The sequence below is a fragment of the Mus musculus genome, chromosome 2 (genome assembly GCF_000001635.26).
Source record: "Mus musculus strain C57BL/6J chromosome 2, GRCm38.p6 C57BL/6J".
NCBI lineage: Eukaryota > Metazoa > Chordata > Mammalia > Rodentia > Muridae > Mus > Mus musculus.
In genome coordinates this window covers 30,237,728-30,263,790 of record NC_000068.7, presented here as the reverse complement: position 1 = coordinate 30,263,790, position 26,063 = coordinate 30,237,728, and the positions used below count along the sequence as shown (strand labels likewise).

The 26,063-nt window shown below is 51.6% G+C and overlaps 1 protein-coding gene across 1 annotated transcript; it reads right to left on the bottom strand.

Moving 5' to 3' along the window:
• On the bottom strand, positions 1-26,022 carry Lrrc8a (leucine rich repeat containing 8A VRAC subunit A). The gene is made up of 4 exons (NM_177725.4): positions 25,986-26,022; positions 23,114-23,222; positions 6,459-8,623; positions 1-1,943 (listed from the first exon to the last, which is right to left on the bottom strand). Exons 3-4 carry the CDS (start codon positions 8,613-8,615, stop codon positions 1,668-1,670), a joined length of 2,433 nt encoding a protein of 810 aa, NP_808393.1. The 5' UTR covers positions 8,616-8,623; positions 23,114-23,222; positions 25,986-26,022; the 3' UTR covers positions 1-1,667.
• Between the last annotated feature and the right edge of the window lie 41 nt (positions 26,023-26,063).

Sequence of the window (26,063 nt, the reverse complement as noted above, 5' to 3'; positions counted from 1 at the left end):
AACTGTGTTATAGATTTATTTGATATCTGAACTGAGTCTACAAGTCAGACCCACGTGTAACGGATTGCTTCATGGTTGTCAAAGGCTAGTGTGCAGTATTTCCAAGGGTTACATCCATGACACGACGCAGAAAACACAAATGGACGGAGAGACAGACATAATCATTAAGACAAGAGACGCTAAAACGTGCCTTAGTGTCCATGTGATTGATCTAAGGCGAGGACCCTTCTAAGTGGGGACCCTAGTGATTGATCTAAAGCAGAGTGGCTTACCGCCACTAGACGCTAAACTGTACTGTGTGCAAACCAGGTGCCCAGTACAAACTGTCCTGGAACCCTAAAACTGGGGAGCCTGCCCTCCCAGTGCTGACCTCTCATGCCCAATCTGCCTCTAAATGTCAGCTCTTCACGATGGACCAGATGGTGACAGAGCTAATGTAAGCAGAAGAGGTGAGGGGTGGCACTGAGCAAACCCATGATGTGGGGACAGAGTTGGGGGAGGGGAAGCAGCTGCTCTGGGCTCCTTAACACTGTGTGTGTGGAGGGGCATTGTGGGGGTAGGGAGGGGAATGGAGCACCGTTCATCTGGGAATTAGCCAGCCTAAGTCTCCCCCTTTCTTGGCAGCTCCAGAGCCTTCCTTTTGGCTGACAGCCATGAAAAGGGTGCCTGCCAAGACCCATGGAGGAGAAAAAAACAACAAAAAAACAGGACACCAAAAAAAAAAACAACAACAAAAAAAAAACCACCTTAAAAGCAAACAAAAATAAAAGCCTGCCCCAGGAGAGAAGAGCACGGCACTTCTGGACCACGGTCAGGACATATTGGGAAGACATCCTGGCCCACACCCCAAAGACAGGAAATTCTGTTCAATGTCTTGCTGCTTTGCTCAAGGGGGAAACACCACCCACCCTGAGACTGTAACTCACTGGCCTTAGTGTCTTTTTTTTTTTTTTAATTTTTTTTAATACCCAAACCATCATTTTCAAAGCTTAAAAAAAAAAAAAAAAAAAAAAAAAAAAAAAAAAAACCAACCAAACAAAAAAACTCACTTAAAAAAAAAATCTAAAATTGCTTCAAAACCTGATGGGGCAAGCCCTAGGCCTGACCCTTCCACCTGGAGGCCTGGTCTTCCACAAGCTTTGCTGCCAGAGCCTAGCCCAGTGCCAATAAGGCAACTGTCCTACGGCTGGCTCACCCTACCCAACTCTGCCCAAGTCTGGGTGGGCACTTGATTCTGTCAGCATCACCTAAAAAGAAAAAGGTGAACACTGCCAGGGTGCTAAACACTTCCCACAGAGCCGGACCTTCTTGGGAATGTGTAAGTTATCTGGAGGGAAAAGATGGGAAGTGGAAAAAATAAATACCCAGATCTAAGTTACTGTTCCTGGGCCTCTGGTGCTGGCTCGGCCTCTGAGGCAGAGATGGCCTCCAGTGTGAAGACCCTGATTGTCCAAATACTGCACTCTGAGACTAGTCTCAGAGGTTCTGGTCTCCAGCAAGTGCCTGTCCTGGGTGTCCATGTCCCAGCGGGAGGAAAGGGACCAGCCCCTCAGTCCCTGCTTTCTGGTCTGGCTGGACCCAGCTGGCTGTCGCAGTCCTGGGAGAGCTGGGCTGCCCATCTGGCCTGAGGGTGTGCGGAGGCTCGTTGCTGCTGCTCCAGGCTGTGCTCAGGCCTGCTCCTTGTCAGCTCTCCAGAGCCGCTCCTTCACCTCAGGTGGCAGTGTGCTGAACAAGTCCTCTTCCACCACCAGGCCGCTGCGCTTGAGTAGGGGGCACTCTCCCAGCTCCACGGGCAGGCATTCCAGCCGGTTGCCCCGAAGCTCGATCTGCGTCAGGTTGGTCAGCTCGCCCACTCTCGAGGGCAGCGACTGCAGTACATTGTTGCCCAGGTGTAGAGCCCGTAGCTTCCGACACTGGAAGAGCTCTGGGGGGAGCGCTTCAATCTGCAGGAGGGAGCAAAGGGCTAGGGTGAGGTGCATGGCTGGACAGGGCTTTCACATCAGTTCCTCTGGATGCTGACAGTCCTTACCGTAGGCCCCAAACTGCCCAACAGTTATTCACTTACTTTCTCCAGGAAGCCATCATGACTGCCTCCAGGATGGGTCTCACAGCATCCATTATGCTAATCCCTCTGTCATCTTTTGGGCAGTGGGCTCTACCCAGTACCTGCCCTCAGAGACATATCAACCTGGCAGCTATGCTTATCCCACACACCTCCAGAGCCCAGGGCCAGGCTCTTGGTCCTGCCTAGCTTAACAGCAGTTTCTGAATGTAAGGCAGCAATTTCTGGAAACTGGAGAGAGTTCATTGAGAGGGGCCAGAATCCCAGCTAGAGCCCTTCTCCTTCCAGAACAGGCCTTCCTCAGCTATCAGACCACAAGGTAGCCTTACTCTGAGCACAGATACTGTTTTGGGTTTTGTTTTGTTGTCTTATAAATTTACGTATTTTTATGTGTCTGAGTCCTTGCCTGCAAGTATGCTATGTACAACCATGTGCATGTCTAGTGGAGGGCCAGAAGAGGGCATCAGATCTTCTGGAGCTGGAGTTAACAAATGGTTTTAAGTAGTCATGTGGATACTGGTAACTAAGCTCAGGTTCTCGGCAACAAGTGCTTACAACCTCCAAGCCAGCAATCCAGCCTCTAAGGATGGATTTCTTTTTTGTTTTGTTTTGTTTTTTCGAGACAGAGTTTCTCTGTGTAGCCCAGGCTGGCCTCGAATTCAGAAATCCGCCTGCCTCTGCCTCCCAAGTGCTGGGATTAAAGGCGTGCGCCGCCACGCCTGGCAGGATGGATTTCTTAGGTTATGAGTGCTTGCCTGTGTATGTGTCTACATACCACAATAATGCCTAGTGCCCACAAAGGCCAAAAGAGGGTGCTAGACACAGTTGGGAGTGGCCGGCCATACAGGTGTTTGGAACTGAACTCAAGTCCTTAGCAGGAGCAGCAAGCACTGGTAACTGAGAAGCCAGCTTTCCAGGCTATATCTATATCTATATATCTATATCTATGGGGCATCACTATATGGGGAGTCACTTGTGTGAATAGGGTGCTGGCATCCTTAGAACTGCAGCTACAGGTAGTTGTGAGCTGCCTGATGCAGGTGCTGGGAACTGAACTCATGTGCTCTAGAAGAGTCTCCTAACTACTGAGTCATCTCTCTAGCCCTCAGCACAGACACTGTCAACTCACTCAGTGTTAGTGGATGCTCTGTGACTGTCTCACATACTGAAGACATCACAATTTGAGCCTGGTTCAGCAGTAATGTTCTGTGTCTATAAAGCAAGGGGCAGCCGGGCATGGTGGCACACGCCTTTAATCCCAGCACTTGGGAGGCAGAGGCAGGCGGATTTCTGAGTTTGAGGCCAGCCTGGGCTACAAAGTGAGTTCCAGGGCAGCCAGGGCTACACAGAGAAACCCGGTCTTGAAAAAAAAACAAAAACAACAACAAAAACAAATAAACAAAAAAGCAAGGGGCAAGTCACAGGGAACGGGTAGAGCTGCACAACGCCCACTCTCAGGAACTCCACCACTGTCCCTATTCTCCTGGTATGGAGAGGTGACACGCACCGGCTGAGGTTGCATGCCCATTATGGTGACAGGATGCAGGCTTTGTTTCTTGCCACCATTCACACATTCTCATTCTGCCAAATACAATGCCCTGTTCAAGAACAGGAAGGAAGCCTCTTGCCCTCTTGGGCCTCAGTTTCCCCATTTTTGAAACAAAGCTTGGACTAGAAACACTCATCTCCAGCATTCCTAAGTCAGAACTCTTTCTCAGTGTTGGACGCAATGATCAGGGAAGCAAGTGTGGCTACAGCCTGATCACATGAGTTTAACTGACTTGTTCAATATGTCTCCCCCGCTGTGGCCAGCTGCCAGAGATGGGATAACGTGCCTATAGAGTCTGAAGTTCACGGATATAAAAGTCAAGTGGGCTCTGCAGGACCCAGGAAGCAAAGCCTTCCCAGAATAGCCATGCTGCCTCCCTGCCCCCACTCCCGCTGCCCCCACCACTGCCCCCATCCTATGATCTCCTGTAACGATAAAGTCAAAGGTAGCAGAGATAGTTCTGGCCAGTGAGTGGTGGGGTCCACTCAGTCAGTCCGCACCTCTACAGATGCCTTCTTGATGATCCTCTCCCCAGAACCTCACCACCATCACTCGGCTACCAAGTAGTCCCTAGGCCTCGGAGGAAGTGAAGGTACTTTGCTAGCCTGGCTCCTTGACATAGCCACACATATCCTTTGCCCCTGGGTCCCGGGTCCACTGAAGGATGAAAGCTGTTTCCCATTGCCTTGAACCTCACCTCTGCTGTCTCTCCCTGATTAGTGTAGAAATGGTCACATGGTCTTCAATAAGGACGAGTCTTCCAGGAGCCTCTAGGATGTTGCCTCCTCTAAGGCTCCTCAACCTTCCTGACCAAGCCATCTAGAGCACTGTCATCTCTGAGCTCACACACCCAAGCTGCCCTTCCACCAGCCTTGCTGCAGGCCAGTCACAAGCTCCATCCACATCTGTTCTTGCGCTGAAGCCCCACAAACGAGCAGCCACATGCTCCAAGCCAGCCTTACTTTTCACTCGAAAGGTCATGACAGATCCTTGTCTCTCCCGCTCTCCCTTCTCCTGGATGGTTACACCAAAGACCCCTCTTCATCCAGTAGCACAGTAAGGGGACTGAGAGTCTCAGGACAATTCCCTGAGAGCCCAACACAGATGCACAACTGATCATCCCTCTGAAGACCCACACCTTCTCTCAGGTCCTGGCTCGGGGTGTAAGAAACCTGAGAACCCCACACTTCCTCCCAGACTCATCTTCATTTCTGTCTCTAGCAGCCTTGTCCAGTTCAAGCCTCCCACCTCACCGCCCACCCGACTGTGGTCTCAAATCCATGAGGGCCCTGTCCAGTCTGTCTGCTAACTGGTCCAAGCACATTTTTCCCTAAAAAAGGCATCTGGGTTCTTGTAGGGGTGGAGACAGGATGTGACTAAGCAATGTGCTAAACAGGGTGTCGGAGGGTCCCCTTCCTCTAGTACAGGACAACATGCCTCCGCCAGCTCCTTCCCTAAGGGGTGACCTCAGCCAATAGGCATGACACTAACAGGCAAGCCTGGTATGAGAACCTGGGGGTGAGGGACAGGATAAGACAAGGCTGAAAGCTAGCCCACACCTTCCTGAGCCCAGCCCAGCACCTGGGGCACAGCAAGCACTTCAGGGTGTGCGATGGACAGTCTATCCCAACTCCCTGAGGTAACCAGCCTCCAACACTCTTTAGCACCCCCACCTCCCACCCCCACCAAAAAGACAGGACTGGCCTGTGCCGTGCTTCCCAAACATTGTTTTTCTTCTTCATGGACCTCCAAGTCCTCTTTTCAGAGGCTCCCACTCTAACAGAAACAACCCGAGTTGGACCATCAGCCTTGAGCATTCTCAAATGTACAGAAACCAAAACAAATAGAGATTGTTCCAATCCCGATGACATGGAGGACCCAGGCTGGCCTACACTGAAGGGGCCCAGGGACAGCAGTCGGAAGCACATTCTGGGCCATGCAAAGCTGAGTCCCCAGCTAGATCTATCCATTGCCCTCACACCTGAGGCTGGCAGAAAGAGCTGCTGGCAGCAGGAGTGTCACGCCTGCTGAAGGCCACCACAACTCCCACTCAAGAGCCAGCAATGCCTGCTTACTTTAAGGACTGGATTAATGGAGGCACAGAGGTGGTGGCTGTTGGCACTCTAACTCTGTCTCCTGAGCCCTAACCTTAGGCTCCCCCACCTTTTAGAAGAAGACATCTGTAAGCCTTGAGGTCAAGGGAACCTCCGAGGCAACATCCAGTGACTGCAGCTGGTTTCCCCTGACCACAAGCCACACAAGTGCTCTGCCCTCAGCCCGTCTAACTACCCCATTACCTCTTGGTGGGGGCTTTGCAGTCACACACAGAGCTGGTGCACAGGGGCCACCTACACTTCAAGGGTGTTGCTTTCCACAGTTTTGGCCCTCAATTTCCTCTCCAGAAAAGCAGTGGGGATGAGCCCACCCATCTAAGCCCGACTTTGTTCTTCACCACTCTGATGCAGAGAAGGGAGGGGGATGGCCATGGTGGAGCTACAGAGACCACAGGCTTCACCTCAGCCAGCATAGCCACCCACAGTTTCTCTTGCTGGGGACACACAGGCTGGTCTCTTGGCTCAAAATGTTGTTGGGAGACAGATACCACAAACTCCAAGTTAAGACGTGCCTCCCACCACCCATTTTAAAAGAACCTTGGTGCTAGGATTCCTGTGTTTTATACACAACACTGATCCTCTGTGACAAAGACAGACTCAGCCCAGATTGTGATTTAGCAAACCTGCAATGTGGCCTATGGGTCTGACTCCTGAACCCTCACTGTTTCTAGAACCCAGAGCATCAACTGTCCAGAGACACTAGGCCTCTGAGCACCTGTAGCAGGCCACTCACCCTATTGGCTGTGACGGCCAGGTTCTGGAGGTTCTGCAGGAGGCCAATGTCGGCGGGGAGGAAGGTCAGGTTGTTGTGGCTGAGGTCCAGGTAGCGCAGCTTGCGGCAGTAGAAGAGCTGGGTGGGGATTTTCTCGATTTTGTTGCGGTTCAGGTAGAGGCGCTCGAGGTTGGTGAGGTTGCCGATCTGGATGGGGATGTAGGCAATGTGGTTGTACCACAGCTTAAGGCAGGTGAGGCGGTGCAGGTGCTGGAAGCTGATGATCTCCTCAATGGTCTTGAGGTTGTTGTCCTTCAGGTCAATCTCCTGCAGGTTGTGGAGGCTAAAGATGGAGTGAGGGATGCGCTCCAGGTCACAGCGGATCAGCTCTAGCTCCGTCAGGTTAACCATCTTCTTGAGGCTGTTGAGGACAATGAGCTTGGTGCCCTCATTGTTGATGGACAGCTTCTGCAGGTGCACGCCCACATCCGTGACCACCTGCGGCAGCTTGCTCAGGTTGCTCTTGAGTCGCAGCACCTTGAGGCGTTTGAGCTCCCGCAGCCCGTCAATGACGATGTAGCGGTTGTTCTCTGCACTCAGGTTGCCCGTCAGGTGCAGCTCCTCCAGCGTCTTCAGGCTGTAGATCCACAGCGGGATCTCCTTGATGTCCGTGAACTTGATGTGCAGGGCCCGCAGGTTCTCCCGCAGGAAGGCCAGGGCAGGAGCCTCGATCTTGGCTGCCGTGTGGTACAGCCACAGCTCCTTGAGGCCTGTGAGCTGGGCGATGCTGGGCGGGATGGTCACGTCGGGTATCAGCTCCAGCTTCAGGACCTCGAGCTCAACCAGGTCAAACACAGTGTCCGGGATGCCGCTGAGCATGAACAGGTGCAGCTCCAGCTTGTCCTGGGCGTTCTTGGTGAGGCGCTGGCGCAGCTTGTCCAGCGTCCACTCGTTGTTGAGGTTCAGCTGGCGCAGCTTGTTTTCACTCACCTCAGACAGGAAGACGGCGAAGCGCTTTGAGTAGAGAGGGTCATACTGGTCGATGAGGTGCAACATGAAGGCAAAGTCGTTCTTGACGTCGGGGATGTCACTGTAGCTGCTCTCCTCTCGGATCGACTCGAACGAGTACTTCTTGAGGGAGCGCCGCAGCATCCACCACAGTGTGTACATGCAGATGAGGCCATAGAAGATGACCAAGCTGATGTAGAAGGATGCCAAGATCTTGAAGAGCGTGGCCAGGGGGTGGGCACAGCGGTAGGTGCGGTAGCCTGTCAGGCTCTCGATGTCCACGGTGCAGTCCACGTCGAACTTGATGTTGTGCACATAGTAGACGGTGTAGCAGATGATGAGGGCGAACTTGATCACCTTGATGATGGTCTGCCGCATGTACAGGCGGTACACAATGTCCCCCTCCTCCACGTGAGTCCGGAACTTCTTCACCTTCTCAAACAGGGCCTTCGCCTGCTCCCCTTCCTTCTTGTCCAGTACGCCCGTCTCCGATCGGTCCACGATGCCCTGCTCAATCCGTGACTTGGTCCGCTGCAGCATGGGCACGGTGGCCTCCACATCCTCGCTGACTGTAGATGACTTCTTGTCCATGGACCCGTTCATCTTGCTGAAGGCTGGCTTGGGGTCACTCTCCTCCACCACTGTCTCCGACAGGGCCCGTGTGGTCCACGGTGAGTCGAAGCACTTGAGCAGGATAGACACAAAGTGTTCCAGCTTCGAACTGGTGCGTGGAAACTTGAACCAGAAGTTGCTACAGGCCAGGAAGATGAGGGTGTGCAGAAGCACGAGGTAGGGGAAGTACTTGGCAAACCAATGCAGGCGGTTCTCGTAGCACACCGCATCCACGTAGTTGTACTGGTGTCGATCTAGGTCATACTTGATACCTGTGGGGCCTGTGTCAGGCGTCGGCAGGACTGTGGAGTTGGGGTAAGTGGGCTCTGGGCTGGAGGCTGCCCAGCCCCGGAAGGAGTCGTTGCAGGAGTCTTTGGTGACCCACTTACAAGGTAGGCAGATCATCTTGTCCTGGGTGACTTGCAGCGTCCCTCCAAAGACAGCAATCATCAGCATGACGATGGAGATGTAATCAGTGAACACATCCCACCAAGGCTTCAGGATCCGGTATGCTGGCTGTGTGTCCGCAAAGTAGCGGAGCTCTGTCACCGGAATCATGGTTTAACCTGAAAGGGACCAGGAGAGGGGTTTATCACAAGGCAGTCTCTCAAGTCTGGACCCCAAGAATGAGGGAAGAATATAAGAACCCCACCAATGGCCAGAAATTCCATCCTACAAGTTAGGTGTAGTGAGACATACATGCTTTAATCCCAGTACTCAGGAGGCAGAGGCAGGGTTCCGAGTTCCAGGCCAGCCTGGTCTGTATAGAGTAAGTTCAAGACCAGCCAGAGCTACACAGATAATTTCCTCACAAGAAGCAGTGAGGAAGACCAAGAACTCAGTCTTTTTTGTTTGTATGTTTTGTTCTTTGTTTTTTTGAGATAGTCCATGTAGCCCTGGCTGGCCTGGAACTCTGTAGACCAGGCTGGCCTTGAATTTACAAAGATCTGCCTCCCTCTGCTCCTAAGTGCAGGGATTAGAGATATGCACTCTCATGCTTGGCAAAACAACTTTTAAATTACTTTTTTATACATATGGTGTCTGGCATGCATGTATGACTGTGCACCAGTACAAGTCTGGTGCCCACAGAGGACAAATAGGGAGTCTGAATCCCATGGAGCTGAAGTTACAGAAGGTTGCAGGACAATGTCGGTGCCAGAAATTGAACCCAGGTCCTCTGAAAGAGCAGCCAGCATTCTCAACTGCTGATCCTCCAGCCCTCCGAAACTCATTCTGATAAAACAAACTGTGAAGTCTAAAAAACATCTACAATGTAGTCAGGTGTGACGGCACACAACTTTAGGTTTTTTTTGTTTGTTTGTCAAGACAGGGTTTCTCTGTGTAGCCCTGGCTATCCTGGAACTCACTCTGTCCATCAGGCTGGCCTTGAACTCAGAAATCCGCCTGCCTCTGCCTCCCAAGTGCTGGGATTAAAGGCGTGGGCCACCAGCCCGGCTGGCTACACCTTTAGTACCAGCAGAAGCTGGCACATCTCTGTGTGTTTGAGGCCAGCCTGGTCTACATAGAGAATTCTAGACTGGCCAGGGCTACATAGACTCTATCTCAAAAACAAAAGAGACCAAAACACATCTCCATATTTCTACACACTAGGTGTAGACAGGGCTATGGAGAGACAGCAGGTCTAGTTAGGGACTCCTGGGGGTAGGGGTGCACGAGGGAGGTTATGGGTAACTTCCTGTGGATAACTGTGGTGTGGGGAAGAGAGCGGTAAACAGCAAGTCAAGGACCGCCTCCCCAGAGAGCTTGTCTGGCTGGACTGGAAGCCTGGGAACCTGGTCTAACAGTGGCTTCTGCCTAGTGTGAGAAACGCTGGAACAGGGGCTGCTTTAGGAAGAGCTTGCCTGTGCCACAAACACGAATGTAAGGGGAGTCCCTGGAGCCCCTTGACATTCTGCCAAGGAGCCTAAGCTTACACTGCTCTACAAATCTGTAGTGAGTGGGATATAGGAAGTGTCTATCCCCAGAAGTTCACTAGAGAGCATCTGGGAAAATATAAAATGCATGAGATGGAGGGAAACCCATGGCCCTGCTAACGCGGCTGCTCTCAGCTTTTTCACCGACTTCTGGTTCGCCATCTGAGATAGGGTCTCTAGCATCAGGCTGGCCTCAGACTCATCCAGCACATACGGTGCCAACGGTGACCTTAAGCTTCTGGTCCTGTCTACTCCCTAATCCACCACACTCAGTTTATGTGCTGCTGAGGACCAGGCCACAGACTTCCTGCATGCTGCACAGGAGCTGCATCACCACCCCATTTTAAAAAGTGAAATTGAGCTTTTATGATCAGAATCTAGTTCTCACACCGAATGTTACGTATCGTGTCAGATAGGTCTCATTCTCTCAGAGAGGAGTGGAGCACCCTGCCAGGGACCTCCTGTGTTTTCACACTGATCTTGATGATGGCAGTAGGGACAGGTTCTCCGTGGTGATCCTCTCCGCAAAGGCCAAGGGCTCCCCACCAGTCTCTCGAGGTCACCTGTGTGAGGTTGGAGGCCCTGTGCATTTAGTACAAGTGGCAATAGCCACAGCACAGGGCAGGCTCCTCCCACACCGGCTCTAGTGCACTCTCTGCTGTCTTCTTTAACCGATTTCGTGGACAGAAAAACAGAGATTCTGGGAGGCCAAACACCTGCCCAATGTCACGTTTTATCAAGTAAGACATCAGCCCACTCCTAGCTAAGCTTAGGCTTCACTGCTCTATTGAGTTTGCCCTCCTCCTGCCTGAGGTCCCATGCACAGGAGGTGCCGGATACTTGTGGTGTTTAAGAGACTATTGCAAGTATTCAGGGTCCCCACTCCTAGGTTCCCATTGTTTAGGTCGCCTCAGGGCCAGCAGACACTAACACCTGCCCTAGGCCAGCAGCCACCAAGCCAGCTAGCTCTCCTGGTGAGGCCTGGATTCTTGGGCCAGGATGAGTGCCTACCTCACAGGAAGGCCCCAGCCCCCTAATGACCAGCTGGCTCTGTACACCACCCACACTCCTGGGAGAGAGGGGCACAGGCGTGCGGTGGGGAGGGCTGGCTGAATCACACAGCTGACTTTCAGCAGGGAACTATTTTTCCTGGCTCCAAGGCCTCATCCAAGGTAGCCAAAGACTGGAGAAGGGGACAGGAAAGATTTAGGACCTAAGGGAATGAGATACCCTGTCTCACTCCTGGGAGGTGTGAGACAGGTGACTGGTTGTGACAGACAGACAGACAACTAGGATCAAGTCAGTTTCTGGCTGTGACTTCCATTTCACAGTACTTTTTAACTTTGATTTCTGGTGGAAAGTTGAGCCTGTCAGTTCATGAAATATATCCAGCCTCCTATCGAAAGACGAGCTCAGCTGTGCTGCCCAGCAAAGTAGTGGTCAGGGCCCAAGACGCAGAGGAAGCAGCCCAGGCTCTGAGCAGTAAGACCTGGTAGCTCCCTTGGAAAGGAGACGCTCCTATCCATTCACGGTATCCACCTGCTCCCATCCCATCTCAAAGCACATTCTGGGTGCTATGTAGCCCTTAGCTGGGCTCTGTGAGGGTAATGAACATCCAAAGTGTACCCCACCTCAGGCCAGGTGTGGGCTGATCCCAGAGGAGGCCTGGGCCTGAGAGTGGCTTGTGTAGAGGACAACCCTAACAGCAGGGGTATTACAGGCGCAGTTTGAACTGGCATGGTCTGCTCCCCTCCCCCTCCTGAGCCAGACCAGATGCTTCTCTAGCACACAGTCCACAGCACACAGTGAGTAAGAAACAGAGGCACTCTCACAAAGAGAAGGGTGGGAGTGGGCAGGGATGGGTGTGGATCTGGGTGTGGTAAACCAGCAGTTTCAGGTGGATGTGGCTTGGGTAGAGCCAGCAGGGTGGCCCCTCCCACTTCCTGCCTCAGGGAGGGACTGGAGCTACAGGGAGTGGTGAGGTGCTGTACCCTCCAGCAGCCCAGGGGGCAAGAGAAGTAAGCACCCACACTGGGAGCAGCTCTCCATGCAGAGGCTGGGAACCGGCCCAGTCCAGACTCCACTGTGCTGCCCATGGCGTTCTCGGCTAGCTTTGAGATATGATGAGATAACTACCATAAATGTAACCATTGTGTAACTCCTGTGTCTGGCCAGTGCTGTGAGGTAGAGCTGTGGCTCAGATGTCCCCACTAGCTACTGCACAGCCTTTTTGTCTTACACAACAGAAACTTTGTCATTAAGTGCCTGCCCATCTCCATGGACCCCATGGTTCTAAGTCTCTCTGGGATCATACAGCACTGCCCTGCTTAAGAGGACACTGGAGTAACAGGCGGTTGTAAGTCACTTCATATGGGAACCAAATGAAGGCGCAAGAGCCTTAGCCACTAGGCCATTTCCATCTTTCTTTTCTTTTTTTTTCCTTTTTTCTTTTTCTTTCTTTTCGGTTTTTCAAGACAGGGTTTCTCTGTATAGCCCTGGGTGTCCTGGAACTCACTCTGTAGACCAGGCTGGCCTGGAACTCAGAAACCCACCTGCTTCTGCCTCACAAGTGCTGGGATTAAAGGTGTGTGCCACCACCGCCGGGCCTTTCTTTTCTTTTTGAGACATGGTTTCACTATATAGTTCAGATTGACCTTAACTCAGCAATCCTCCTGCTTCAGTTTCCTAAATGCTGGGACTGTAGGTATGCAGCACACACTCTGCTTCTTCCCTAAGGTTCAATATTACCCGCCATGCCCATTTTACACACGGGCATACATGCTCAAGACAGACTACACACCCAGGCACAGTGCAGCCCAGCCAATCCACACCCGGGCCATTCCAATGAGGAGACCTACCTGGCAGCTGTCCTGGACGTGCCTGAGTGAGAAGGGAGAGCAGTGGAAGGATGAGAGAGGTGCATGAGAGGAGGACCTTTCTCTGCAGGCTGTCTAGCTTCTCTGTCTGGAAGGAGTACAGACTCCAGGGAATGTGCCAGGGAGTGTAAAATATGGGTAAAGGATCTGAAAGGCAAGTGACAGAACCCAGTCTTCTGCCCCTCCCCAGACCATTCAACAAGACTGCAGTGGGAAAAATACTACCTCAGTTTCCTAACACAGTCAGGCTACCATGAAAATATGGTGGGACTAAGGCCCTGAGCTCTGCAGAGGAGCAATAGACTGGGGCCAGGCTGGCTCTGCTGCTCTCTAGGAGAGTGAGCTAGGCAGATGGCTTTCCCTTTCTGAGCCCTGACTCCTTCCTGACATAGTGCCACGTTTTAGGCCAGAGCCTGGGGCTGGGGGTGAGGGGAAGGGGAACGAATAGACACCCCACCCAGTGTAGTAAGCTCTCCAGCACTTGCTACTGAAAAGAAAAGTCTGTGGGCGCAGTCACAGAGGAGATGAACAGAGTAAGAGACTAGGGTGAGAGAGAGACAGGGTCCAGCACATAGGAGATGGGCAAGTGGCCAGTGGAATGGGAAGGAATGGGCACTGTCAAGGAAAAGCTGGCCCAGAGCACGGAAGGATATGAAAGTGTGCTCCTCTGTACCAACCGCAGCGAGGCTCTCCATGGAAAAGAGGAGGCAGAGAACTAAAATGGAAGCTTAGGTTTCTAATCAATATACACTTTCTTCTTGGTTAGAAAACTATATGGAGGGCCTGGAAAGATGGCTCAGCAGTTAAGAGAACTGGCTACTCTTTGAGAGGACCTGGGTTCAATTCCCAGCACCCACAGGGCAGCTCACAGATGACTGTAACTCCAGTTTCAGGGGATCTGACAACCTCATACAGACATACATGTAGTCAAAACACCAGTGCACATATAATAAAAATAAATAAATCTTAAAAACAAACAAAATTTTTTATGGAGCCCATGGTCATGGCTCAAAGGGCAAGTATTTGGCCAAGCCCTGGGTTCCATTCTGAGCACCAAAAACCTCAGAGCATAAGATCCAAAATACATTACAGCCTTAAAGAAGGAAAGGGAACAGCTGGCAGTCAGGTGTGAGGATCAGGTGTTCTACAGAGCTCTGAGACGGAGTTCAGAAGGCAACAGGGAAATAGGTCAGGTCGGGTCTCTGCCCCAAGAGGTGCAGAGCTTGGAGACACTCCTAAATGGAGAACAAGGATGAAAGGGGGTGAAATAGACGAAGGGAAGGCGGAAGAGGCTGTGCCCTCTGTGCCCTGCCACACTATAGCCACCGCTTTGTTTATTTGTAGGAAAGGGCTTCATATAATCCAAGTTGCCCTGAACACTGCTCTGTGGCTGAGGATGGCCTTCAGTTTCTGGTCCTCCTGCCTCCACTGCTCCAGTGCTGGATAGTAGGCAGGTAGCATTACACCCAGTTTACAGAGTACTGGGGATCCAGGCCCTCACGCGTGCCAGGCAGCTCCACCGACTGAGTCCCATCCCCAGCCCCATCTGGCTCTAGCAAAGATGAGTCAATGTCCTCTGGAGACTATGTCCCAGGCCTGGAGGCTGAGTATCTCTCAAAATGCTCACAAGTGGGCAGGAGATGCCTGAGGAGAGAGAAAAGGCTGGGAATTCTGTATAACATGGACCATTACACATCATCCCAGGCCCCTGTGTAGAATTTGGGGTGTGGAAGGTGGAATATGAGTTTCTCAAGCAGACTGAGCAGAGAAAACAAAGGCAGGCCAGTGCCTGTTCAAACTGCAGGACAGACCCAGCCCAGGAGTATTCGCACAGTGGGCCTAAGGATCAGACATGGCCCAGGAGTGTCCACACAGTGGGGTCAGACCCAGCCCAGGAGTGTCCACACAGTGGGCCTAAGGATCAGGAAAACAAGCACCTGCTGTGGGGGGACACATGAAATAGCTGTTACACGATCAGAGGACAAAATACTATACAGCAAATAAAAGTGCATTTGTACAAAAACACTTGACACGAGGACAGATTCAAAGTCTGCTAACTGTAACCCTGGTAACAAGAGGACACCTGCTTGCGCTACGCTTTCTCACCCCAGGATGACCTCTTTTTATTATAAGCACATTATAATCGATAATTAAGGGGAAACAGTTCATTCTTATTAGATTCGTTTCTTTGGAGAGAGGTATGTGTGGAGGTCAGAGGTCAACTGCAGGCTTTGGTCTCTCCTTCTACCATGTAGATGTGGGTAATGAAGTCAGGTCAGCCTTAGCAACAGCCTGTGCCTGACGAGCTACCTTGCTGCAGTCCTCTTTCCTGTTGACTTTCTTTTGTTGAAAGACTTTCAGAGATGGCATTTTTACCCAGGAGGCTGGGAGGACTTGAGGCACCTCTATGTCTGAAGAGGCTCTGGCACATGGAGTCCATGAGTGTGCAGCGTCTGAGCTTAGTTGGCAGACGTGTTAAGATTGTCTCTCTGGTACTGAGAACTGAACTGCACATGTCATAGGTGTGTGCTGTGCACTGACCTACCTCCCAGACTGAGCATTTCCAAGCTTTGCTTTGGCTTTTTGTGTGTTTTTAAAGATTTCTTTACTCTTATGTATATGAGTGCTCCGTCTTCATGCACACAAGAGGGAAACAGATTCCATTACAAATAATTTTGAGCCACCATGTGATTGCTGGGAATTAAAGTCTCTGCAAGAACAGCCAGCAGAGAGATACCTGTTGAGCCATCTCTCCAGCCCCCTTGCTTCAGGTCTTTAATTTCCCGGAATTTGTTGCTGTGACACTTGAGGCTGGCACAGCTTTGAGGCCCCGTTCTTTCCCCTTGGAGCTGTAGAGGTAACACTGTCACATGTGACATTCCCAGATCTCACACTTTGTTGAACTCTGTCCATCTGTCCTTCTGTCAGATTTCTGGGACTCACATGGTGGAAGGAGAGAATGGAGGTCCGATGCAACCTTGACACTTCCCTTCCTGTGTGCCTGACCTACTTCATTATACAAAAGTTGCCCCCAGGGGCTGGTCCTCTCCCATGCTCACACTTGTGAGGGCCCATCGGGCAGCAGTGGCTGCTGTACAGGTTACCATGGTAGTGAGCACGCCCCCTTCCAAGCAGTACACTCTGCCCAAAAACACTATCCCACAGCTGAACTCGGGACAGCTCCATCCTTGCCAGATCCTGCCTCATCCCCAGACACACACACACACACACACACACACACACACACACACACACACACACAAGAGCAGAAGGGTCAAACAGGCAGCAACCCTGAGAGCCACTGCTCTCCCCTAGGTGGAGGTGGCAGACAGACAGACGGCAGAGGAGGAATAGGAGACAAATGATTTCAAATCCATCCCCAGCATGATATACTCTTGGCCCAAGCACGTAATTTAACTTAAACATCTGTTGTTGTAACTCTGTAATAGGAGTGTTCCCGCTTCATAAATCTGTATACAATGACCCAGATACTGTCCCCCAAGATACCAGCCTAAATAAGAAGCTGCTGACAAGGATGAGGAGTGTGATCCCCAAAAGCAATCAGTCAGGACAGGGCTACTGCTGCAGGGTGACACCAACTACAGTTCCAAGGGGTCATCATATTCAGTCCCCGCGGAGTGGGCTGTGGGATGGGGACAAAGTTTCTATTTTGCAAGATGAACCTTTCTCAGATAGAGGAGGTGACTTCTGTACAGGGAGGAGCGCATCCACCACCACCCCTGACATCCAGCAACCTTGACCTGAGGCACCAGCCTGCGCCCAACACAGTGAGAACAAGGATCTTATGTTACATGTGGGTCATACAATAAAAACAAAGACGAAGTATGAGCCCACTCTTTATTTTTGTACCTCCTCACCTTCAAGTCTACTTTTTTGAAGCCTTTAAATTTTTGTTTATTATTTATTTTATTTTATTTTATTTTATTGAGAAAGGCAAGAGGTAAGTGTGGTGGCTCACACCTTTAATCCCAGCACTTGGGAGGCAGAGGCAGGCAGATTTCTGAGTTTAAGGCCAGCCTGGTCTACAAACTGAGTTTCAGGACAGCCAGGGCTACACAGAGAAACCCTGTCTCGAAAAACAAAAGAAAAGAGGAAGAGAGAAAGGCAAGGGAACAGAGTTTATTTTAAAAACAAAAAACAAAACCAAAAACTCTCTGCAGCTAGAAGACTCAAGAGTGAGCTGCCCAATCTTTCCAGCTGTAGTGAACTACTCCCCTTTACTCAATGTGCGCGTGTGCGTGTGCGCGTGTGCGTGTGCCTGTGCGCATGTGGGAACACACACCACAGAGCAAGTGCAGGTCAGAGAACAACTTGAGGGAGAGTCTGCACTCTCCTCCCATCAAATAGCAACTGAGGAGTGAGTTCAGTTGTCAGGCTTAGTTCCTGGCCCATCTTGTTCACCTGCCTTCTAAAAAATATCACTACAGCAGTGATCTCAGCCTGAGGCTTGAGACCCCTTGAGATTGAAAGACCTTTTCACATCAGTCAAATATCATATTTCCTACATATCAGGAATTTACATTACAATCCATAACAATAACAAAATCATAGTTATGAAGCAGCAACAAAGTAATCGTATGGTTGGGGGTCACCACACCTGTATTAAAGGATGGCAACACTAGGAAGGTTGAGAACAACTGCACCGCGGCGTAAGACTGACCACATGAGCTGTGGCAACCTACCATAAACCTGTTCTTGTTAGAAAACAGTCCATCAGCTTAAAAACAAAACAAAATGAAACAAACCCCCTCCCTACTGCATGTATGGAAACGCACATAAACTCCGTGAGATTACGTCAGAGGTTAGGTAAGGTCATGGGGTTGTCTCTTCTATACCTTGTGATTTACGTATCATGTGCTTTTAAATAGGAAACACACGTAAGAAAAAGCCTTCAGCCTGCTGGGGACTGTAACTAAACCACCAAGGACCTGTGAGGAAAGGTCAGCGTGTGCTCCCCCACCCTGTAACACACCCCAGCCACAGTAACTCTAATCTAAGGGGTACACACATGGTAGGAAGAGCTTGGAGAGCAAGTGCCATTCGGCCATGCTATCTCAACTATAAGGTGGGACGGTGGCTAGTCAGAGTGCCACTGTAGGAACTGAAGACAGGTGCTACACCTGTTTGAAACCCTCCCACAGTTCTGCTGTTCCTCCCATCTTTCTGCTTCCAGGGCTCAGGAAAGGCCACTGCTCAGGGCCCCCCTTTCCCATCCTTCCTCCTCCTTTCCTCACCCTCCCCTCTTACACCTCTTCTCTTTCCTCACGAGGAGTCTATGTTGCTCAGGTGGCTCTGAAGCCCTGATATGGGCAATCCTCTAGCTAGCCTCAGCTATCTGAGTGACTGGAACTACAGCAGTGTGCACTGCTCCTAATTTTCTGTTGATCTTTTTTTTTTAAAAGATTTATTTATTGTATTTATATGAGTATACTATAGCTGTCCTCAGGCACACCAGAAGAGGGCATCAGATCCTATTACAGATGGTTGTAAGCCACCATGTGGCTGTTGGAAATTGAACTGAAGACCTCAGGAAGAGCAGTCAGTGCTCTTAACCACTGAGCCCCTGTTGATACTTCCTATACACACACACACACACACACACACACACACACACACACACACACACTCTCACGGGGAGAGAGAGAGATTACATGCTGCCCCTTCCATCTGGAGAGAGACCACCAAAACATGCATGTCCAGAGACTCGGGCAGCTCCTGCACCTGGGCTACAGGCCCTCTCAGCCGCAGAGCATACAGAGCACAGAGAGCCCTTTGTTGAAGCACAAACAGAACCTAAGGGGAAACTTCCCTGCAGGTAGAGAGAGGCTAAAATGTTCCTGGGGAAGGGGAAGGGTTGGTCACTAGAGGCCCAGTGAGACTGAGTGGCTCAAGCCTATGACTCTGTCCCAGGGTTTATGCTTCCTCGTGTACTAGGCCAGGAGGTGGGAGGTCTCACCCTCATTTGGGACCCAGCCCCCTATCCTGGCCAGACTCCTAAGCCCAGCTGGAATGCGTAAGAGACTGTGGGCTTGGGACTTACCCTCACCTCCTGGGACATAGCCCAGGGAAGCCGGCAGGCTGGAGCAGAAGGGTTAAAGTACCTGAACTGCTTTGGCACTAGGGCAGGGCTTCCCAAACAGGTCTGTCCTCTGCAAACACATAGGGGTGCGGCTGTGTTCTGGTAAAAGGTAACAGGCAAGGGCGACCTCCTGGACTACCCCCACTGGCCACTGGAATCCAGTATACAGCTTAGCCGTTATAGCTTAGACCCAGCCACTGCCCTTGCTATGTGCCCAGTTCTGCTTGCCCCTCAGCTTCCAACATCATGGCAAACCATTTGGTGGCTCCCAACCTCACCAGTGAGTGACTTGGGAAAAGAATTCCATCTCATCTGTAAAACAGCTGTAATATTTGTTTCTTTTGGAGGGTTGCAGGGGGTCCCCCAAATGAAGTGGTCCCCAAAAAGCTTTTGGATCATTTCTATGCAGTAAAAATGTTTACTATAGTTTTTATTAGGGGTTGTTTGAGATGTTGCCCAGGCTGCCTCTGTAAACTCATGAGCTCCTCCTGTCCAGCTAAAGCAGCCTGGACTCCAGGCACACTGCTGCTCTCAGAACAGGAGGGCTGAAAGTCCCTTACAATATGAAGAGCTTGAGGTCCGGAGAGGTGAACGGATTTGATGTTATAGGATCGGGTGGCACGACAGACCTAGATCCGACTTGCTACTGTGCCAAGCAGTCCTAAGACGACAGGTCTGCCTCCTCAGCCTTGCCACCTCCACAGCCTCGCCGCCTCCTCAGCCTCGCTGCCTATTCAGCCTCGCTGCCTCCACAGGCCTCGCTGCCTCCTCAGCCTCGCTGCCTCCACAGCCTCGCTGCCTCCTCAGCCTCGCTGCCTCCTCAGCCTCGCTGCCTCCACAGCCTCGCTGCCTCCACAGCCTCGCTGCCTCCACAGCCTCGCCACCTCCACTGCCTTTCGAGGTGCTTCTTAGGAAGAGCCTCCTCTTGACGAGGCATGGACAGAAATGAGGCCTTTGTAAGCAGGTCATACTCAGGGGCCTCTAGCACTCCAGGTGTTAAGGAAACTGGAGCCCAATTTTGGGTCTGCACCCCTGGGAACAAAGTAGCCTTGAAGACTGGTCATGACCTGCTATGAACATCTGCTGTGTCTTCTGAGATTGGTTAAGAAATGTAGGTGTAAGCACCCTGGACAGGCTGCAGAACCATTTGCTGTGGGACCAGGGGAACAGGTGCTGGCCTGGACAAGCAGGCAAGGGGACCCAGCTAAAGGCAAGCTGCCTATCCACTCCCCAAATCAGAACCTAAGGACCCAGCTGGGGAATGCACGGTGCCCCCGGCCAGGGTTCTGCCATGCCACCTAACTGGGCACACATTTGTCATCTGAGTGTCAGAGAGGGCACAGGTTTGGCAGATGCGCCTCGGAGATGGGGGTCACATGTGAAACCATGGAATTTTACAGCCACTTTTACTCTAGAGGGAGTGTGAGGCTGTAATGCAGCAAGCAATTTAATTTTGAGATTTCAAGCTCTCAAGAGACAGAAAAAAAACTTACCAGGAGATCTCAGGACATCTGCAGTGGGGTCACAGCCTTCCAGAGTCTCAGTTCCATGAATCTGCTGTGACTGAAGACAGCTACAGCGTACTCATATACATAAACTAAATAAATAAATCTGTAAAAACCTACTGATATTTAATTGTGCCTATCAGTGGCTCTGTAGACTCAAACAACTGGGAAGCCCTTTTCCTTGTCTTCCAACCAACCTGTGGGATTTCTGTCTGAAACTCTCTGCGACCAATACAAAACTGACCTAGAGGTACTGTAAGGACAAACAGTCACGTGACAAACTCAGGCATATACAGCAATCCAATTCCACTCAAATGTTACACTTCTCCCTGAGCTGCACCTGGGCCCTAGCTCAGGCAGACAGCAGAGGTCACACCTCACCCCAGCATGATGGACTCTACTGTTTACAAGCAGAGAAGGAATTCCCATCTCACATAGGCACTTCCTCTGGTTTCCTGTTCTCCACTGCCCAGAAAGGCAAGCTTCAGTTCAAGCCAACTCTCCCCAGGGACAGAGTTCCTCAACAACCAACAGGAAGCTCCCACAGGGCAGGGCAGTCACTGCTGACCTTGTTCCCATAAACAAAAGAGTATGACAGCACCACACACCAGGCGTTTTCCACCTCCCTCTCTGATGTCAATGCCCCACACAGTCAGAAAGGCCCAGTAGGGCCCCAGGGGTGCTGCAGGAGGAATGTGCCTTCTGTTCTGTCTGCCAGCCTCCGCAGCCTGTCTGAGCCAGACACAGGCTGCCCTTCCAAGAAACAAAAGCGCTAAAAAGCACATAGCCCAGCCAGGCAGTGGTGGCGCACGCCTTTAATCCCAGCACTTGGGAGGCAGAGGCAGGTGGATTTCTGAGTTCCAGGACAGCCTGGTCTACTGAGTGAGCTCCAGGACAGCCAGGGCTACACAGAAAAACTCTGTCTCAAAAAACCAAAACACACACACAAAAACCAAAAACAAACAAAAGCAGGTAGCCCCAAAGTGACCTGACTTTCATGAAATAGGTGTCCAAGAGAAGATGGGGTCAGGACTTTACCGTTTCTCTGATGTCAAACTCTAAACAATATGGAGGGGCACATCTGTACTTCTAGCCCTCTAGAGGCTGAGGTAAAAGGATCACAAGTTTGAAACCAGGGCTGAAGAGATGGCTCAGGAGTTAGAAACATTTATTGCTCTTGGAGAAGACCCTGGTTCAATTTCCAACAGCTCATAATTGTCTCTAACTCCAGTTCAAGGGAATCTAAAGCTATCTTCTGAGCTTCAAGGATACCAGGTACCCCCATGGTGTACAGACACCATGCAGGCAAAACAGTTTATCACTCATACACATAATGAAATAAAACTAGAGAAGAGGGGCTGGAGAGATGGCTCAGTGGTTAGGAACACTGTCTGCACTTCCAGAGGACCTGGGGTTCAATACCCAGCACCCACACAGCAGCTCACAACTGCCTGTCTGTAACTCCTGTTCTAGGGGATCTGACACCCTCACACAGACATGCGTGCACTCAAACCACCAGTGTACATAAAATAAAAATAAATAAGCAATTTTAAAAAATACTAGAGAAGACGGTAGAGGAAGAAAAGGAAAAAGAAGTCATAGTAGTAATAGCAGTAGTAGTTGTTGTTTGAGGCTAGCTCAGGAGTAGGCAGCCACTACATAGATTTTGAAAGTAGTAGCCGCCACCCCAGGTACAAGAGACCTTGCCTCAAAAAGCAGAGAAAAGGCAAACTATACAGAGTATAAAGGCTCCTATCTCCAAGAGAGCTGCGTGGGACCACGCCAGTGTGAAGGCTGCTCCCACTCGTCGTGCTCAGGAACACGCTTCCAAGGCTCTGACAAGTCCTGGAACAACCACAGTTCCCTAACTTCAGTGACCAAGGGACACCTCTTGGGAAATGTGTCACAGGCAGCAGCATTTCTAGCTATGCGCACCAATGAGATCTGCAGGGAGGAACGGGTGATGGTAAGAGTCGCATATCCCTCTCTTCAGAACCTTTTTGAGAACTGGTGTGGATGGAGAAGGCATTAGGCAGAGCGTGTCTTTGCCTAGCGCTGGCCTGCTGACCCTGCAGTGCAGTCTGCACAACATACTGTGAAAGGATCGCAGGATCGTTTGCCAAAGCTTGAGCAGTGGTCTCTGTCCAGTGCTGACCCACATACAAGCTGAAGCAACATGCTCAACCCACCATGAAGGAAGCTGAGGCTGTAGATAGAACTCAGCTCCTCTAACTGTCTGGGTCTGGTCCTCTGTTCTTGCCTCAGTCCCCCAACCTCCATCTCTGCCTCAGCTTTTCCTGAAGGAATGCAAGAGGCCCCAGCATTGCCCCAGAATGGTGGTGTGTGCCTATAATCCCAGGACTGGGAGACTGAAGCAGGAAGATCAGGAGTTCAAGGCCAACCTCAGATACACACTGAGTTTTGGGAAGTAACTTGAAGGTAGAATGCTTGTCTATCTAACACCTGTGAGGCTCTGGGCTCAACCGTCACTACTAAAATAGAACCCAAAACACCAAAGCAGAGGGAGCGGGCACCACTCCAATGCCCTGGATCCTATGCACATCAAAGGACTATGAAAATGGAGGTGTGATCATGCTATCTGCCTGGGAGAGGCAGTACAGACAGTCTGGAGAGAGCTTACCCTGAGATGACTCTGCTATCTTTGTGTTGGCTGTTGGTGCTGAGGCTGGTCCCTGTCTGGATGCACAGGGCCCTGACATTCCTTTTGCTCCATGGACGCTGCTGCTGCCCTATGAGAAAGGGAGAGCTACAATCAATAGGCACGTTTGTGGCTCTTAAAGATACATATATTGTTTTACAGAGTTTTTTTTTAGGGAGCCTGTCCCACAGATCCTGGTTCTCCAAAGAGTCCTCAAGGCAGCTTTTTCAATCTGGAGGCAAGGCTCTGCTAGGGACTCAGGCTTAGGGACCAAAGGGGTTAGTACAGTTTCTTAGAAGAAAAGGTATCTGGTGACCCCTGGGTGTGAGGAGTAGAAGGATCCAGGCAGGAGGCATAGCACAGGCAGGGGAGAAGAGGTGGGCAATATGCTGCAAGCTACTCTTTGGTCACAGCTAGTCCCGGATATGGGAGATGGCCAGAGAGGAATGACAAGGGCTGAACCAGACCAGACAAGGACTTTCTCTGAAACATAAGGACAGACTCTCCACAGTGAGCAAGTGCTCAACTACTGACAGGCACCATGCTCTGCACTGCTTACCAAAGATAAGGTGGCTGTGTGAGAGAGAAGTGTGGGCACCGCTCCAGACTTGGAAGACAGCAACAATAGCCGGAGATGGGAGTGTGGCCCAGCTATGAGGGAGTTAGAGCAATATAGCAGTAGTTAACCAGGAAGGAAGCAGCAGACAGCAGGACCTGGGAGGTGGAGTGTCTAGGAGGGGCTGGGAAGCAGCTGTCACACTTGTGGAGATGTCGGCTCTGGTAAAGGATGGAGGCCAAACTCAGTCCCCCAAGCCACAGGAAGACAAGACAGGCAGGCTATACGTGACCATGCAGCAAAGCACCAGAGGCCATCCAGTCCACCTCTGCCCCACCCTCTGTCTCAGACAGGACTGGAACACTGTTGATACTGAACAGTTACTTGTCTACTTCACAGCCAGGGCTGAAGTAGGACTCTGGACTCACTGACTCTTCTAGTCCCTTCTTGAAGGACATGTACTCTGGATAGCCTGCTCAATGACCAAGACTCCCTCCTCTCTCCTCTGGGCTGCTTCAGGACCACTGTAGTCTATATTTATTTAATGTCTGCATTTATTCCTTCTGAGTTATCAAGAGGTCTTCACTGGTCAGCCTGCCCTTCAATGTCTCTGTAAAAACCTGGAAAATCTACAGTCTCAGGACAGTGACCTAGGAACAGGCTGGTTCCAGGCAGCAAGCGGGGGTTCTGCCCCATTAGGCTGACCCTCAGAAGCCCATGCCCTCCACAAAGGCCATTCAGATTTGCAAGGAAACTCCATCCTAGCAAATGTGCCTTAGGTATGGAGAACAGGAATGTGAGGCTGACTCCTGGGTGTGGGAGGTATTGTCAATTGCTTCTCTGGTCCCTGCTTTGTACACCATCCCCCAAACAATGTGGAGCTTCAGACCCCAGAAAATCTCCAGGAAGCTGTCCTCCAACACTGCTCACCTGCCCTTGCCTGCCCATGACAGCTGGAGGAGAGCCCGACCTTCATCAAGGAAACAGCAGGATGAACGGCCTAGCCCACTGGCACCACCCCTGAGCCTCTGAATATACCCCCTCTCCTACCCTCAATGGTCAACTTATTCTTCCTGCACTGGCCATTTTCTCTACTTCAGAGGACATAACACAGATGGCAGAGTTAAAGAGACCACTGACACACTTGCAAGGCAGGAAAAGACTTTGTAGCCTCTGGCTACTCATTTCTGTCTCCAAAATTCAGCAGACAAGTGTCCCCATCCTCACAAAGACTCTCTCCCCTCCACACCTCATCCTTAAAGCTGTCCCTGTCCTAGCTAGGGCAGCGTTAGAGGAGGTTGTACAAGAGTGGCTGTCCTAGAACTACCACTATGTCAGCCCAGTTCCCATCAAGAAAAAGCTAATGCTCACTCAATGTGTTCTTTCAAAACAAGACAACAACTGTATCAAGCAGAACCAGCCCATCTTGACTCACTCCAGTCCAGTGCATGGCAGGTTCAAGAACCCTGGTCTCAAACAGAGGTTAGAGGCCCACGTCTCTACCCAGCACTCAGGAACCAGACAGGTGAATCTCCGTGAGCTCGAGGCCAGCCAGCCTGGTTTACAGAGAGAGTTTGAGGACAGTCAAGGCTACATAGTTGAGACCCTATCTCAAAAAACAAGCCCCCACCCCCTGCCACTGTCATCCCGAACTCTGCTGTTCCTTCAGCTTGGGGTCGCCTTTGCTGACCTCCAGCTCACCAACAACCTCCTGTACTTGTCACTCCTGCCCAAGAGATGCACAAAACAGGGACAGAACGAAACAGACTCTCATATCAGGAGTCGGTCGTTCAGGGAGCCCCAGTCTGAGGTCCCAAAAGCCTGTGCTCCCTTCCCCATAGCAGGGGACAGTCCGGGAGATCAGGAAGAGGGAGTGGTCTAAAGAGAAGCCGGCGCCGGGAAGCCCACGGCCAAGAACTGTAAGAGCTGGTGGGGGAGCTGTCAAGAGAACCCCGGGTGGAACCTCTGGGAAGGGGGCGCGTGCGCCAAGGGGCGCGGATCTGCGGGGACCAGCGCGGCAAGTGCGGCCTGAGGACCGCGGCGGAAACTCGGGTGAGAGGCGCGCGGAGAACAGGGTGCCCGGGAGGGGGCTCGCGCGCCGCCGCACGGCCTGGAGGGTGGAGACCGGAGCCGGCGCCCGCGGGAGGCAGGGCGGAGCGAAGCCCAGCGCGGGGCCAGGGTGGCCGGCGCCCCTGGGCAGCGAGAGCCCCGCAGAACTTGAAGGGGCGGAGCGCGCGTCCGAGGAGAGCGTCCCGTGCGGTGACAGCGCGCGTCTCATCCCCCACCCGACCCGCTCACCTGGGCTCTCCGCTCGCAGCCGCCCGCAGGCAGCCCGGGCCCTCCACCTCCCAGTCCGGCCGCCCGCCGCCGCGCTCC

What these genes read in the sequence shown, in the direction of transcription:
- Lrrc8a (NM_177725.4), bottom strand. Translation starts at nt 8,615, where the DNA reads ATGATTCCGGTGACAGAGCTCCGCTACTTTGCGGACACACAGCCAGCA. An exon ending in TGGCCGTCACAGCCAATAGG is followed by an intron (nt 1,944 to 6,458) that starts GTGAGTGGCCTG and finishes TCCCTCCTGCAG; the next exon opens with ATTGAAGCGCTCCCCCCAGA.